The sequence below is a fragment of the Dermacentor silvarum genome, chromosome 3 (assembly GCF_013339745.2).
Source record: "Dermacentor silvarum isolate Dsil-2018 chromosome 3, BIME_Dsil_1.4, whole genome shotgun sequence".
Taxonomy (NCBI): domain Eukaryota; kingdom Metazoa; phylum Arthropoda; class Arachnida; order Ixodida; family Ixodidae; genus Dermacentor; species Dermacentor silvarum.
In genome coordinates, this window is record NC_051156.1 from 210023265 (window position 1) to 210037259 (window position 13995).

Consider the following 13995-nt stretch of genomic DNA (forward strand, 5'->3'; position numbering starts at 1 on the left):
GCGAGTGACGCATTATAAGACAATAACGCGCGAGCAGGATTTACATTTCCAGTCGCTTCCGCGTTCTGCCCCACGTGTTCAGGATTTCCCGAGGCAAAATAATACGGCTAATTTCGTTACCGAGGGCCCCACCCGACACCCGGCTTGCGTAGGCAGTAATCTAGAACGCGAACGGCGAATAAATAGGCGAACACTGCACGGTGATATTTCGGTATCGCCACTAATAACACGACGAATGCTTTTTCAGCTATTTTTATCTGTTGCATGAACGTCCGTGACATCTGTTCTAAGCTGCTCTGGGGCCCAACGAATTATAACTAGCTTTGTATGGACTCGGTCCGCACTTGATAACCGCGTTCTACGAATAATAAGGGATAATATCAAGGGTGAAGCCGACCACACGGTGATTATACTGAAAGCTTGTTTATCTAGCGAGGTAAAGCTTGACAAAAAGGAACATTACCGAGCAGTCACCAACCTAAAGTTATGTGTGGTTAGCTGAAGCGACTAAGGCATATACCAAAGGAATAAAACGCCAAACATCAAATCCTAGAAAGAAATTCGCACTTAAAAACTAAATTCTGTGATTTTAGCTGCCAAAAACTACCAACTGATCATGAAGCACGCCGTAGTGCGGGGGCACTCAAAATTAATTCTGATCACTTGGGTATCTACATAACGTGCCCCTAAGAAAACGAGCGTTCTTGCATTTTGCCCTCATTGAAATGTGGCCGCCGCGGCCGGGGCCGAGTCCGCAACCTCGCGCTCAGCAACACCACGCCATAGCCACTGAGCCATAGCCACAGACCTTAAAAAAAAAAAAAAAACGTTCCTTATATTTATTGCCCCCTTACCCACGTGTAGGGTAGCCAGTCGGACAGAACCCATGGCTAATCTCCCTGACTTTCATTTCTCTGTCATGCTACTGCTCAATGAAAATTTTGTGGTTCTTGTAAGTACTGTTCGACGACATGTTGCTGTACTCCACTGATAACAATGTCGCCGGGGTGTTAAGAATGCGAACCAATAGATTGTAGAGACGTCATATCGGCGGAAAGAAGAAATCATAACGAAAGAGCGTTTTGGTGTTTCGTAGCGTGTCCAGAGGTGTGTGATGAAACAAAAGAAAAGGAGGGGGTGGGGCGGTGGGGGGGGGGGGGGGGGCGAAGAGAGATAGAGAGAGAATAATACGAACATAACACACGCTGTTGTGTGTTGTGGCCATCGTTGTGGCCCAACAACAAGAACAGCACGGTATAGATTCACGGCACGTTCTGTCGCCCGGTGGTCGGCAGAAATGTTCTGTCCTATGTAATAAGCCCACACACACACACACACTCACAAGCGAGGGCTCCCCAGTCCCTAGGTTCGGTCGACGTCCTCTCAGGATTTTAGGACCTGTCAGATTACGACGACTTTTCGGTCGGAGCTGAGTCACGTGAATTCGGAGGGGATCTGCACAGCGGAGGTGGATTCACAAAATGGAAGGCTGCCGGCAATCTGTATGTATATAGTATGAATGCCCACAGTGTACATCACGTGGATGGAATCACGTGGCCGTTCTTGGTCGGCATTCGTGCTGGTGTGTAGTAGGCTCGTGTGACAAGCCGGCGCAACAGCATCAGCGTCAGCTTGCGTATCACGTATGACGATCGTCTACTTGGGTGCCAGAAGCACCTTTAGGAAAGAGCTGCTCAGCTCGTGATGAAGCTGCGTGACTTGCGGCAGGATTCTCAAGTTGTCCAAGTAGCAACGATCTGACTTTTCGGGAGGTGCGTGTCCTCGAGGCAAGTGCTCTAAATCCGGCCAGATACGCATTGTCGTGGCCGTTGTCGTTGTCGCCTTCAACATAGGACACGTAGCCACGAGGGGGGATTGGCCATGGTTCGCAATAGAAACATAATCCTTGCTTCCTGTTATCTTAGTGGCTGGTACTACCTATATTTAAATAATTATAATTATAAATTCTCTCCCTGTCTTTCTTTTAGAAGTTATTATGCCAACTGTTGACGAAGCTGCTAGATTATGAAATAAAAAATTGCGATCCAATGTTCATAATGATGAAACGTGTACAGCTGTCACGCAGTGATATCCCCCCTCCTCCTCCCCCCCCCCCTCCCCTTACTCAATGCTCCTCATAGAGCCTGTGAGGTATCTTGAAAAAAAAAAGTGTTCAATATGACAGTCTCACTGTAGCAATGACATGTGTCTCGCATTTAGCTAGAAGTTCGCTCTTTGTTTTCTTCCTCTGGCTATTGAAAGAAGAAAGAAAAGAAAGAAAAAGATCCTCTGGCAGTTAGATGCAGTCGTGACAGTTTTCGTGCCGAGACAAAAACTGATTGCCGTTTAATCTGTCCCTCTTTCCTCCATTGCACGTTGCTCGACTGTACGGCGTCACGCAGACTTAATAACAACCGTTAGCTTCGCGCGCAAACTTTTCTTGGCCGTCGGCGTCACCATCGAAATTGAAAGAAAACATCGAAGAGGATATGAATGAGAGCTAGTTGGTACAAATCCATCGGTGAAAGAACAGCGCGAAATAAACACGGACAAGGGAAGAACACAGCGCAAGCGCTGCACAGGACTTCGCTAGTCCTTTGTTTCTCCCTTGTCCGTGTTTATTTCGAGCTGTTTTTTCACCGATGAAATAAACTTTTTACTCCCAAGCTCAGCGTTGTCAGATAGCTTATAAATAAAGAACGGGGAAATACACAATGCCGACTATAAAGCGATCTCACCCCTAAATGTTCTCGCCAGTCTTCCTGCGCTTTTAACGCTAAACTCGGTAACGACATCACGAATCCGTGACTGCACCCGGCGCTCCGCGCATGCAGCTTGTCTGCTTCGAATCGGGGCCGTGAGAGGCCCTTAGCGTCGGCGAACTGCATGGCTATATCCTCTATTACGGTCAGAGCGGCATAAGCGAGTTTACATTGACATATAGGCTCTGAATGGTTCGTTCTTTTATTGCGATAGCAATTATATGGACACTTCAACGGGATTTCTGCCGTCGCCGTCGCCGTCGGCGTGAGGTTCCGTATAGATTCCAAGGGCGATAAAATCGTCGTCGCGCGCCGTATGCGCGAGTAAAAGCGCGCGGGGGACGCACGCTATCACGGAGAGCCAACGGACGGCGGAAAGCAAACGCGATTGTCGCGCGAAAGGCCGGGGGGGGGGTATGGGGGGGGAGGGAGGCGGGGCGACGCTGTGCTACGGCACCAAATGCTTATCTTGCAACCCAGCGCAAGGGGAACTGGCAACGCAATCTCCCACGCGAAAGCGAAAAAAAAAGCGGGGAGGCAGCGCGGGAGGGAGGGGAGGGGGAGCAGCTTCTACTCTGCCAACAAATACGCTTGCACTGGCTGTGGTGGCCGTAGCCCGCACCGTCTCTTATCTCCATACGGCTCTGACCTTTGCATGCGCTGTGCATTCGCCGCTCAGTTTCCGTTGAAGCGATAGACCGCACGCTTCTTCGCCCGCTGGCTGCAGCGGCTGCGCTTGCTGCCAGCGTTTTGACAGTCCTTGTCTGCGGTCATTCAGTGTGATCTATTCATGTTTGCTTGTGCACGATGACACCACGCTTGTCAATTCAGTTAGAAAGCGAATTTGTCCAAGTTTATGCGGCCGATAAAACTACTCTACTATCCCTACTCCGAATAGCTCTCTACCAATTTGCTATCGCAATTGATGCTTCGCCTTTCGGGCGAAACTGCGACATTTTTATTGCGATAGAAATTATATGGACACTTCAACCGGATTTCTGCCGTCGCCGTCGCCGTGAGGTTCCGTATAGATTCCAAGGGCGATAAAATCGTCACCGCGGGCCGTATGCGCGAGCGAAAGAGCGCGGGGGACGCGCGCTATCACGGAGGGCGAACTCCCCCGCGCGCTATCACGGAGAGCGAACGCACGGTGGAAAGAAAACGCGACCGTCGCCCGAAAGGCCGTGGGGGTATGGGAGGTAGGGAGGCGGGGCGGCGTTGTGCTCCGGCACCAAAGGCGTATCTTGCCACTCAATCTCCCACGCGAAAGCAAGAAACGGGAAGAGGGGGGAGGGGGTGGGGGGGGGCAGCTCCTCCTCTGCCAACAACTTCTCCTTTGCCCGGCGGTGCCGGTCGCCCGCACCGTCTCTTATCTCCACACGGCTCTGACCTTTGTATGCGCTGTGCATTCGCCGCTCAGTTTCTGTTGAAGCGATAGACCGCGCGAACCTGCGCTTGCTGCCAGCGTTCTGACAGTCGTTGGCTGCGGTCATTCAGTGTGATCTATTCATGTTTGCTTGTGCGCGATGACGTACCACGATTATTAATTCAGTTAGTAAGCCAATGTGTCCAAGTTTATGCAGCCGATAAAACTACTATCCCTACTCCGAATAGCTCGCTACTAATTTGGTAAAGCAATCGATGCTTCGCCTTTCGGGCGAAACTGCGACATTTTTTTTCTTTCTTTTTCCTGCTTATGGCATTTCGGCTTCCCGTATGTATACTAAACGTTTCCCTTTTTCTTGTTCGATTGGCAACGTCTTGAGGCGCAAGTGGTGGGGGGTCCCTGCAGTTTTCGCTCAACATAAATTTTGATCCGGTGGCTCCAACCCGCGACCTCGAGCTACGCCGCGCAACGCCGTAGCTACTGAGCTACCGCAGGGGAAGGGGGGGGGGGGGGGGGTCAGCAGCTGAACAATACACGCCGTGTGTCGCCGCTACCAGCACTGTTGTTTCGGTCGACGCCACCGGTGCCATAGGGATATGTATGGTAATATGGTATACGGTAATGACGTTTGATTTTTCGCGTCGTGTCTTCGTTAAGCGTATACATATTCACAGATAGTGCGCTACCATGTGCCGTGACTGCAACGAACGCACTTTAAAGTGAGGGTCGATTTCTTACGTCGCAAGGGAAGTCACCGAAATCGAACTAATGCGGCCTCTGCACTTGACTGAAATGGGCAACATGTAATCTCTGTCCCAATCTCCAGCGACCCGAGACAACGGGTCGATGCTGAAGCAATAAGACCAATTGGTCGCTCCCACGAATGGCTAATATAGTCGAGCGGACTGAGTCAATATCTTCGCTGCAATATTTCCGCGTCTGCTCACTCACCGCGAGTAAAACGCATTGCCTGGGAAGTGGTGAAATATGACTTTTTACGGCGCCTATACAGCAGTCACGGCTATAATGCGTCAAGGCCAGGTATATATTATCGCCGTCGTCTGGAACGCCTACAAGCGGTCACTATAAGACTAATCGATTTCAGAAAATGCAGCAATGCCCACGTTGATCTCCGCGCCCGCTACGCCATGCAGCCAAGGATATTCGTTTCTGAAAATGCTTTACGGCTAGCTTAACGGTCAGAAAAAGATCCTAAGGAGAGAAAAAACAGAAGCGCTGCTCGACTGTCTCCTCACACCTCAATGAGTTGAACATGTGAATTAGAAAGGAGTAATATTTTGTGAAAGCAATCTCTAGCCACAGGCGACAGTGAAATTGCGTTACTGCGGTAAAAGTGTGGTGGCGGTTGAACTTTTAACGGATGATAAGGTTTGCGTTTTTTTTAACCTCTTACACCCTTCTTCGTGTAAAGGGTATAGCAAACCGGAGGCACATCTGCTTAATGTTGTTGTGCCTTCAAAACATGGCACGTGCCCACAATGGAGGATGAGCTTGACCTACCAATCATTCATTTCTCTCTCTCTATAAGTGCTGTGGAACGAAAAATGTTAGGCCTAACGTTAAGAGACAGGAAGAGAGCGGTGTGGATCAGAGATAAAACGGGGATAGCGGATATTATAGTTGACATTAAGAGGAAAAAATGGAGCTGGGCAGGCCATGTAATGCGTAGGATGGATAACCGGTGGACCATTAGAGTTACAGAATGGATGCCAAGAGAAGGGAAGCACTGTCGAGGACGGCAGAAGACTAGGTGCGTTGATGAAGTTAAGAAATTTGCAAGCGCAAGCTGGAATCAGCTAGTGCAAGACGGGTAATTGGAGATTGCAGGGAGAGGCCTTCGTCCTGCAGTGGACATAAATATGTAGGCTGATGATGATGACGATAAGTCTTGTAAGACAGATGGTAGATTGGAGGAGGCAAGATGATAAAAATGCGAGTGAGGTTTATGTTTGGTTAGAATAGGTAGGTAAGAAAGGTATGCGCTTGTATGTACCTAAACGTGTTTTCGGCAGAACGGCATACGGTATTCGATGAATACGCTGAATACATTTGTTTCATCTTTTTTTTTTCTTTTGAGGCTGGAAGAGCGTACAAATAAGTGTTAGGACGCCGTTGTGAACAAGAAGGTCACTTTAAGGGAATGTTATAATTAAGATGCCTCAATAAGATGAAAGCCAAGAACTCTACTTTTATTTTTTGTTCTTCGAATCTAGCGATGCGGTTCCTTTGATGACACTTCTCGCGAGGACCAACAAGTCCCATGCAAGGACATTTAGGCAGCACAACCGCAAGCAACATTTCAAAACAAAACATCAAGCAAACTGAAACAAAAGACAAAGGCATCGAGAAAGCCCATCAGCGACGACCTTGGCGGTCCTTTTTGAGTTACAACCGCCGACTCGCGCCACCGTTGAAGCGTCTCCCCGGGACTTTCTTTTTCTTCTTAGATGCCGTTCAAGGCCAAGCTGCTCCGGCGCTTCTCATTGTTTCGTCGACCCTTTTGACCCGTAAACTGGAATTTCACGCGCACCGAGACGAAGAATCGCGGACAGTTGAAGAAAAACGATCGCCTGAGACGGAGACAGAGAAAAACAAAGAAAGAAACTTGGAATGCGAGCTCACCGCTAACGACATCGCATATATTGGCCGCCATCACTCCTCACGCGTCAAAGCCGACCTCGAAATTTCTTCCGGTTCCCGGCGAAGAAAGGGGGGGAGGGGGGGGGGGGGGGGGCTTCATTTAGTCGAAAGGCCGCGCCACGAGACTTTGTTGTTTCATGGGGTTTGATTCGTGAAGTTTAGCGTTCCAAAGCAGCACTAGGGGCTACGAGGGAACGCCGTAGTGCATGGAGGACCCCCGGATTATATTCTTGTTGATCTGGGGTTCTTTAAAGTGCACCTAAATATTAGTGCACGAGCGCTTTGACCTTTCGCCCCCGTTGAAATGCGACAGCCAAGCCGGGAATAGAGCCAGCGACCTCGAGCTCAGCAACATAGCACGATAGATGCATGGCGCCACCACGGCGGGTAGAAAAATAATAATAATAAAAAAACCCCTACTACTCAAGATGTAGAATGTTCATTAAATATCCGCAGGCTTCGTTCAGCAAGGACGCTATCAACAGGCACACTGCTCTATATATTCGCCGCTATAACATATGACCTGCGCCACGAACGTTTATGAAGAGCATTCGTGAAATGTTCACGGAACGTCGGCTGAAGTTTAGGTTACCGTTGTATACGTGTTCCGTAAGTTGGAGTCGCAGCTGCGTGCCCGTATAGAATGGACGGCTCCGACAATTAAATTACGGTATGAAAATTATGGTTAGCGACTGCATTTGTATTATTTCGAAATAAATTTTGCCTTAAACAATAGGCGCAGATGATAGATATCGTCGATTTATTGTTGCCAGTACATCAATCGTAAACAAGCACTATAAATCGGGCATTTCACGATAAAATCGTAAAAGTTGGCAGGTGTCGATGCGCAAACACACACTGCCTTTAAGGAGAGTGTCGCGTACTGCCGGTGTTTGTTTATCTACGGCATTATGTTGAAAAGCACGGCCACGTTTGCGAGCCTTTCTATATTATACCGAACACTTCGAACTTCAAGGTGCCGCTGACGATGAGCGATGGAGCACGCTGGTGGCAAATTGCGAAAACATCACCAAAGCCGCGGCTTCACCCCCTCCCCCCCCCCAAAAAAAAAATAAAAAATAAATAAAAAAGAAACGAAAATAGAGAGGAAAGCCCTGGCATGCGAGACAAAACAATGGCGAGCGTTCGCCACGTGCCGTGCCTAGCATGTAAAGAGCGCTCGACTCCGTTTCGCTGTCTCCGCTCCATCCACGTGCCGTTAACGTGAAGTGGGTTGATGTGTATATACTTTGGATCTCTCTCACTCTCTCTTCGAGACGTCTTCCATGTCCTCCTCCTGGTGCTTGAAACGAACGCACTGATGGGACAAGTCGCGGCGACGTCGTCGGCGCGCCGTAATGGGCCACCGCGCCGCGGCGTTCAAATAAGGCACGCGCGACGTCAAGGCGTCGTTCCGTCAAGCGGAATGACACTTCAGTCGGGACTCGCACACGCACGACTCCTCGTCCCCGCTTGAATTACCCGCCGGCCGCTGTAATGCTACACGAGAACGCGAAAGTCTTTTCGTATTTACGCTTCCTATAGGGCTTAGAAATCCGCCGAACAAACAGTGGAAACACTTAAAATCATCCGCGAAGCCGCACTTGCGTTCTTCAGACACGTGTTTCGCGCGCGGCCTACAGCAGACTCCAAGAGGCCAAAATGCGCGCGCGCGCGCGCGCGCGCGCGCGCGCGAGAGAGAGAGAGAGAGAGAGAGAGAGAGAGAGAGAGAGAGATAGATAGATAGATAGATAGATAGATAGATAGATAGATAGATAGATAGATAGATTAGATAGATAGATAGATAGATAGATAGATAGATAGATAGATAGATAGATAGATAGATAGATAGATGAAATTAACGGTATGGAGGCCAACCAGATTTGCACCCGTTTGCTACCCTACAGGGTAAGAGGCGGGGGGGGGTAGCAAAGAGAGGACATGAAAACTATAAGAGCGCTGCTGTGGTTGCTAAAACCTGGATTGTACGGACGTCTCTATGTAAATGCGTGATCGACACTTACGTGTATGCGCACATGAGAGATCGCACTCGGTTGTTTTCGTTCCTCCGAGCGGCACGGTTTTCAAGTCACGCGCCCGCAAAAGGTGGCCGTGAGGCGCTATAGCTTCTAAGATCGAGCTGTTGTCTAAACACAATCGTCGATGGAATGATCTGTATACCGTTGGGGGTGATGCACAAATCTCAAGAAAGGCAGCAGACTCGTAATGCACATTACAGAACAAACACGGCACGCAGGACGGGTGAAAGAGACAAGGACACGACGATTCAACCCGTCCTGCGTGCGACCTTTCCGCCACATTGCGAATGATTGATTACCAACTTGGCCCGACACTGACAGTTTGCGTTTCTGGTCGTTGACTGGATGTGTTCTGGACTGAGGCACCACTAGATTGCAGAACTGCTTAAGCAGGTGTTTATTTCTGCTTCGATCTCTTTTGAGCTAGCTCTGTTCTCACTCATGGCTGTCGGTTAGAGATGTGTATAGTGACTAGTTTTCAAATATAGTGACATTTTATGACATTAAGTACTGCGGCGGTGTTTCTCGTCGCCTGAAAAGACAGGGAAGATTACTTTTATAGCACACCAGGTCCGGTGCGTTATAAACTGCACGCAGTGCTCGGTGCAAGACCGTTTATTTACATACGCCTGATTTATGTAAGGTTACAGGGTCGGGAATATCAGACCCGCAGATAGTTATGCTTAGCAGGACGCCATAGACATTGAGCAATCGCGGCGAGTTCACAACAAAAGTGTACTTCGTTGGCTGCGGCTTAAGAATACAGGGACCAAACGCGGACGATCCATACTTGAGGCACTAGCTCACCTGAGCATCTTGGTGAAGTACTTGACTGTTGTGTAGGACTTTCGCGAGATGTTCCCCATGGCATACTGCACTTGGACTAGGCCGCAGCAGATGATGCTGACGAAGAAAGAAGCATACGCATAACAACCAATGAATCAATCAATCATACAGACAAAGAAATAAATAGCACTCGGGCACGGCGGTGAAAAACCGCCTAAGAAGTCATAAACGTTCGAAATTGCATACGGAAAAAGATGCTCTTTGCATACGGAAAAAGATGTTAGCGAAGGAAGTCTAGATTGATTTACTTAGATGCGTCTACAGTGCCTAATATGGCAAAATGGTTTTTCAGTGGCAGCTTTGCCGGATGTAGTGTCAAGCTGTTCGGTTCCTGAACTCACGAAAGTAGCAGCCCAGGTTCGTACAAGAGTTTCAGCACACTGTTCAGTCGGTGTGTAATTTATCCGGCTTTTATTTATTGCCTGTTACTGTGGCGGTCGCATTTGGGACGGAGCCGAAGAGAGAAAAACTACCTAAAAATAAATTATCAGCATATGATGTCCTTGCATGGCGTACTTTAAATTAACCAAGCCATAACGCTGTAAACTATACGTCGGCTTCGATTAAAAGAGAGCTGGTTTAAAAAATACAGCGACATATATTTAGCGCATGTAATTATAAAAGAGGCAAAAGTAGGATCCTGTCCTGTGCGCTTGTTGCATATAATCAGGACGCGATCGTATGTAGTACACATTGACGGGTCTCGTTCAATGATATTCTGTAGCTACCCAACAAATCAGAATACGCCATTTATTCCCTTTTCCATGAGATTCGTTTTCGAAACACACGAAAAAAAAAGAGGGTTCTTGACGTCCAGAATCCAGCTAACCAGGCGTAACCGGCGCCACATATAGGCACCGACCTCTCCTTAAATACATTTAATTAAAAAAAAAAAACCAGGCGTAAGCGAAGCCAAAACCAAATTAGCGAATGAATCTCCCTGTCAGACGCAAGGGGTGCTTCTATTCTCTCATTAGCTTAGGTGCTGACGCTGCTGCTGTTGTTGTTGTTGTTGTTAACGGTGTTCCCATACTGCAAGCTTTTCGTTTTACTTACGCTGTTATCCGGGAATACAGAGACTCCCCACCAACGAATACAAGCTCGCCGTCGGGATCGTTATAACGAGAAAGGCTTAAAAAGAAACAGTCTTTCGGCGCACGCAAGGTAGCATGTGTCATCTTCATTACGCGTTTCTTAATTTCTTGCGTGCCTCATTTCGCAGGCAGTCAAGCTAGGACCGACTATACCTCGCGTGACGGAAAGGGTTAAACGAAATGCGAAGAGAAAAGAAGCTGGAAGGCTCTAGCTCCTTTGATACGGGCAGCTAATCTTTCACTTTAAGAGCAATCAATCAGGCGAGTCGTTTATAACGAAGCAAGCGGGTAGGCGTGCTCAGAAGGAGCAGCGGTTGAGCTCTCAGGCACATTGTATTATAAGTATAGCGCCACTCAGGGGCACCTGTGGGTAGCGAGCCACGAAAGAAAGTGATTATAAGGAGGCGGTAAGAAGAAACGGGTTCGAGTTTACGGTGGCCAAAAACCTCCTTTAATTAACCAAAGTGCTCAGTAGTGAGTGATGGGGGATAATTAACGTTTCCAAGTTTATGCTGGTCACATGATACCTGCGTCGCGCGTACACGGTGCCTCGATCAATATGAAATAAAATATCAGATTTGCGTTTAGAGACGGTAATCTTTTGTTTCTTGTTGCCGAGCTGAAAATGTTCCACATGCGGGGTTCTTGAACACGAGAGTAATAATAGGGCAAATGAAGGTATGCGTGGTCCTGGAAAATAGGTTTCGCGAGAGTCATCGCTAGATCAGACATGTAGTGTTACTTTTGCTATTGGCGCAGATTGTACGCGCGCCTTTCAGTCACCACTGGAAAAATGGTGAGAAGAGACACCACCGCTGAAACAAGCAAGTTACGAGCTATGGGTGCAGGTCGACGTCACGTACTCCACGGTGTAATTAGGCATAGGCTACCGCTCAACGAGATATCTCGTGGTATCGCTTAGAATCGCACTTTTTTTTTTCGATTAGCTGGATTTTCGATTTTGTATTCAGCCAGCTACTCGGCTATTTGGGGTAGGGGTAAGGGGGGGGGGGTGAGGCCTGTATATTGTCACAGTATTTGGGCAGTATTTGGATTACTGCCACAGATGGCACACCGAGGCCATTGGGGCTCTGCTACTTGTCCTCATAAAATGCGTGGTGTGTAAGCGCTACCAATCTGCAACCTTGGCTATGTAGTTATGGTTCATAGGTTAGAAATCTGTCTACATTACTGTGTGGAAATATACCTCGTAAATTATGTCTAGTTTTACGGGCAAGAATCATGATCTGATCATGAGGCGCGCCGTGGTGGCGTAGTCCGGATTAATTTTGACCGCTTGGGGCTCTCTAACGTGCACATATAATGTAAGTGCGCGAACAATTTTTCTGCGTTTTGCGTCCATAGAGATGCGGTCGCCGCGTCCGGAAACGAACCCGCGACCTCGAGCTCAACAGCGCAACGCCGTAGCCACTTAAGCAACCGCGGTGGACGAGAGAGAGCTAGTTAACGTTGGAATTTCTCTTTAGTTTAGGGCATCGCTTCTTGGTAACATGACGGTCTGAGCGGGAGTTCGTAACTCGAAATTTCATACAGTAAATGTACCCCGATCGAAAGCCACGTCAAAGAGAATAGTGCTCGGCTTACCTGATGATCCCCGAGAAGTGGACCAGCTCGGCGGTGAGGTACGATAGATAGGCGATGCCTAGCACAGCCAGGGGTTCGACCACTGCGGAGAATGACACAGGGGAAAATAGAAAAAAAAAAGAAGACAACAAAAAGCAGAAACAATGTCAGTTAAAGTGCGCTCTTATACGCGAACAAGAACTACGAATGACCTGACGTGAGTGACTATGCTGGAGAATGACTATGCTCTTGCTCAGCACGTCCCTCACGTGCTGGGCGAGATATGTCAGGGTAATGACACGCTCTCGGAGGAAAAGCTTCAGGCTAGACTGGAGATGAACTGCGACAACATTCATCCCCTCTTATGCAAATAAAAAGCTCAAAACACTCACCCCTGACGTCGTGCGTGTACTTGGTGGCGAATGCGGTGATCATGCCCATGACGCAGCCAATCGCCGAGGCGCCTAGACTCACGGACAGGAACGCAGCGAAGCCCACACCGATCTGCGCAGGTTTGGAGAAAGTGCCACTACCTTCAGCTGCTGCTCTTTTCTTCGCTCTAGAAAGCATTTTCTTGTTTATTTTATCGCGATATCAATTATATGGACACTTCAAGCGGATTTCTGCCCTCGCCGTCGCAGCGAGGTTCTGTATAAAGTCCAAGGGCGATAAAATCGTCGCCGCGCGCCGTATGCGCGAGTGAAAGCGCGCGGGGAGGCGCGCTATCACGGAGAGCGAACGCACGGCGGAAAGCAAACGCGACTTCCGTCGCGCGAAAGGCCGTGGGGGTATGGGAGGGAGGGAGGCGGGGCGACGCTGTGCTGCGGCACCAAATGCGTATCTTGCAACCGGGCGCAAGGGGAACTGGCCACTCAATCTCCCACGCGAAAGGAGTAAAGCGGGAAGGCAGCGCGGGAGGGAGGGGGGGGGCAGCTTCTACTCGGCCAACAACTTGTATTGTACTTTGCCCGGCTGCGGCGGTCGCCCGCACCGTCTCTTAAAAGCAATCTCCACACGGCTCTGACTTTTATATGCGCTGTGCATTCGCCGCTCAGTTTCCCTTGAAGCGATAGACCGCACGAACCTTTATCGCTGCGGCGGCTGCGCTTGCTGCCAGCGTTTTGACAGTGGTTGTCTGCGGTCATTGAGTGTGATCTATTCATGTTTGCTTGTGCGTGCTGACACCACGCTTGTTAATTCAGTTAGTAAGCTAATGTGTCCAAGTTTATGCAGCCGATAAAACTACTATCCCTACTCCGAATAGCTCTCTACTAATTTGCTATCGCAATTGATGCTTCGCCTTTCGGACGAAACTGCGACATTTTTTTTTTGTTCTTTATAGCAAAATGAATAAGTCCGCGGGAGAATCTTCGTCCAGGCATGACAGCGGCGTCCATTCCTTTTGTCGCCCACCCCGCCGATCTAATTTCTTTGTTTCAGCATCGCAAGTGTAAAATTAGCAAGACAAGTATGGTCTTAAATGAACAAAATCAGCGAATATAAACTAAAGGACATGCCCCGTTTCTTCAGCGTTCATTCGTTTTTCTAACCATTCATCTTCGCAACTGTGCAGTCCCTCACACTTTATTCTTAAAGCTTTGCATAATATAGCGCTCCGTTTT

At 48.7% G+C, this 13995-nt stretch overlaps 1 protein-coding gene across 1 annotated transcript in view; it reads right to left on the minus strand.

Annotated features, from left to right (window-relative positions):
* LOC119446596 (sodium/hydrogen exchanger 3-like) overlaps positions 1-13995 on the minus strand; it is a 411172-nt gene that overhangs the window by 51920 nt on the left and 345257 nt on the right. The window contains 3 exon segments of the mRNA XM_049664238.1: positions 9657-9752; positions 12395-12476; positions 12766-12877. Of these exon segments, the coding sequence (XP_049520195.1) occupies positions 9657-9752; positions 12395-12476; positions 12766-12877 (290 nt within the window).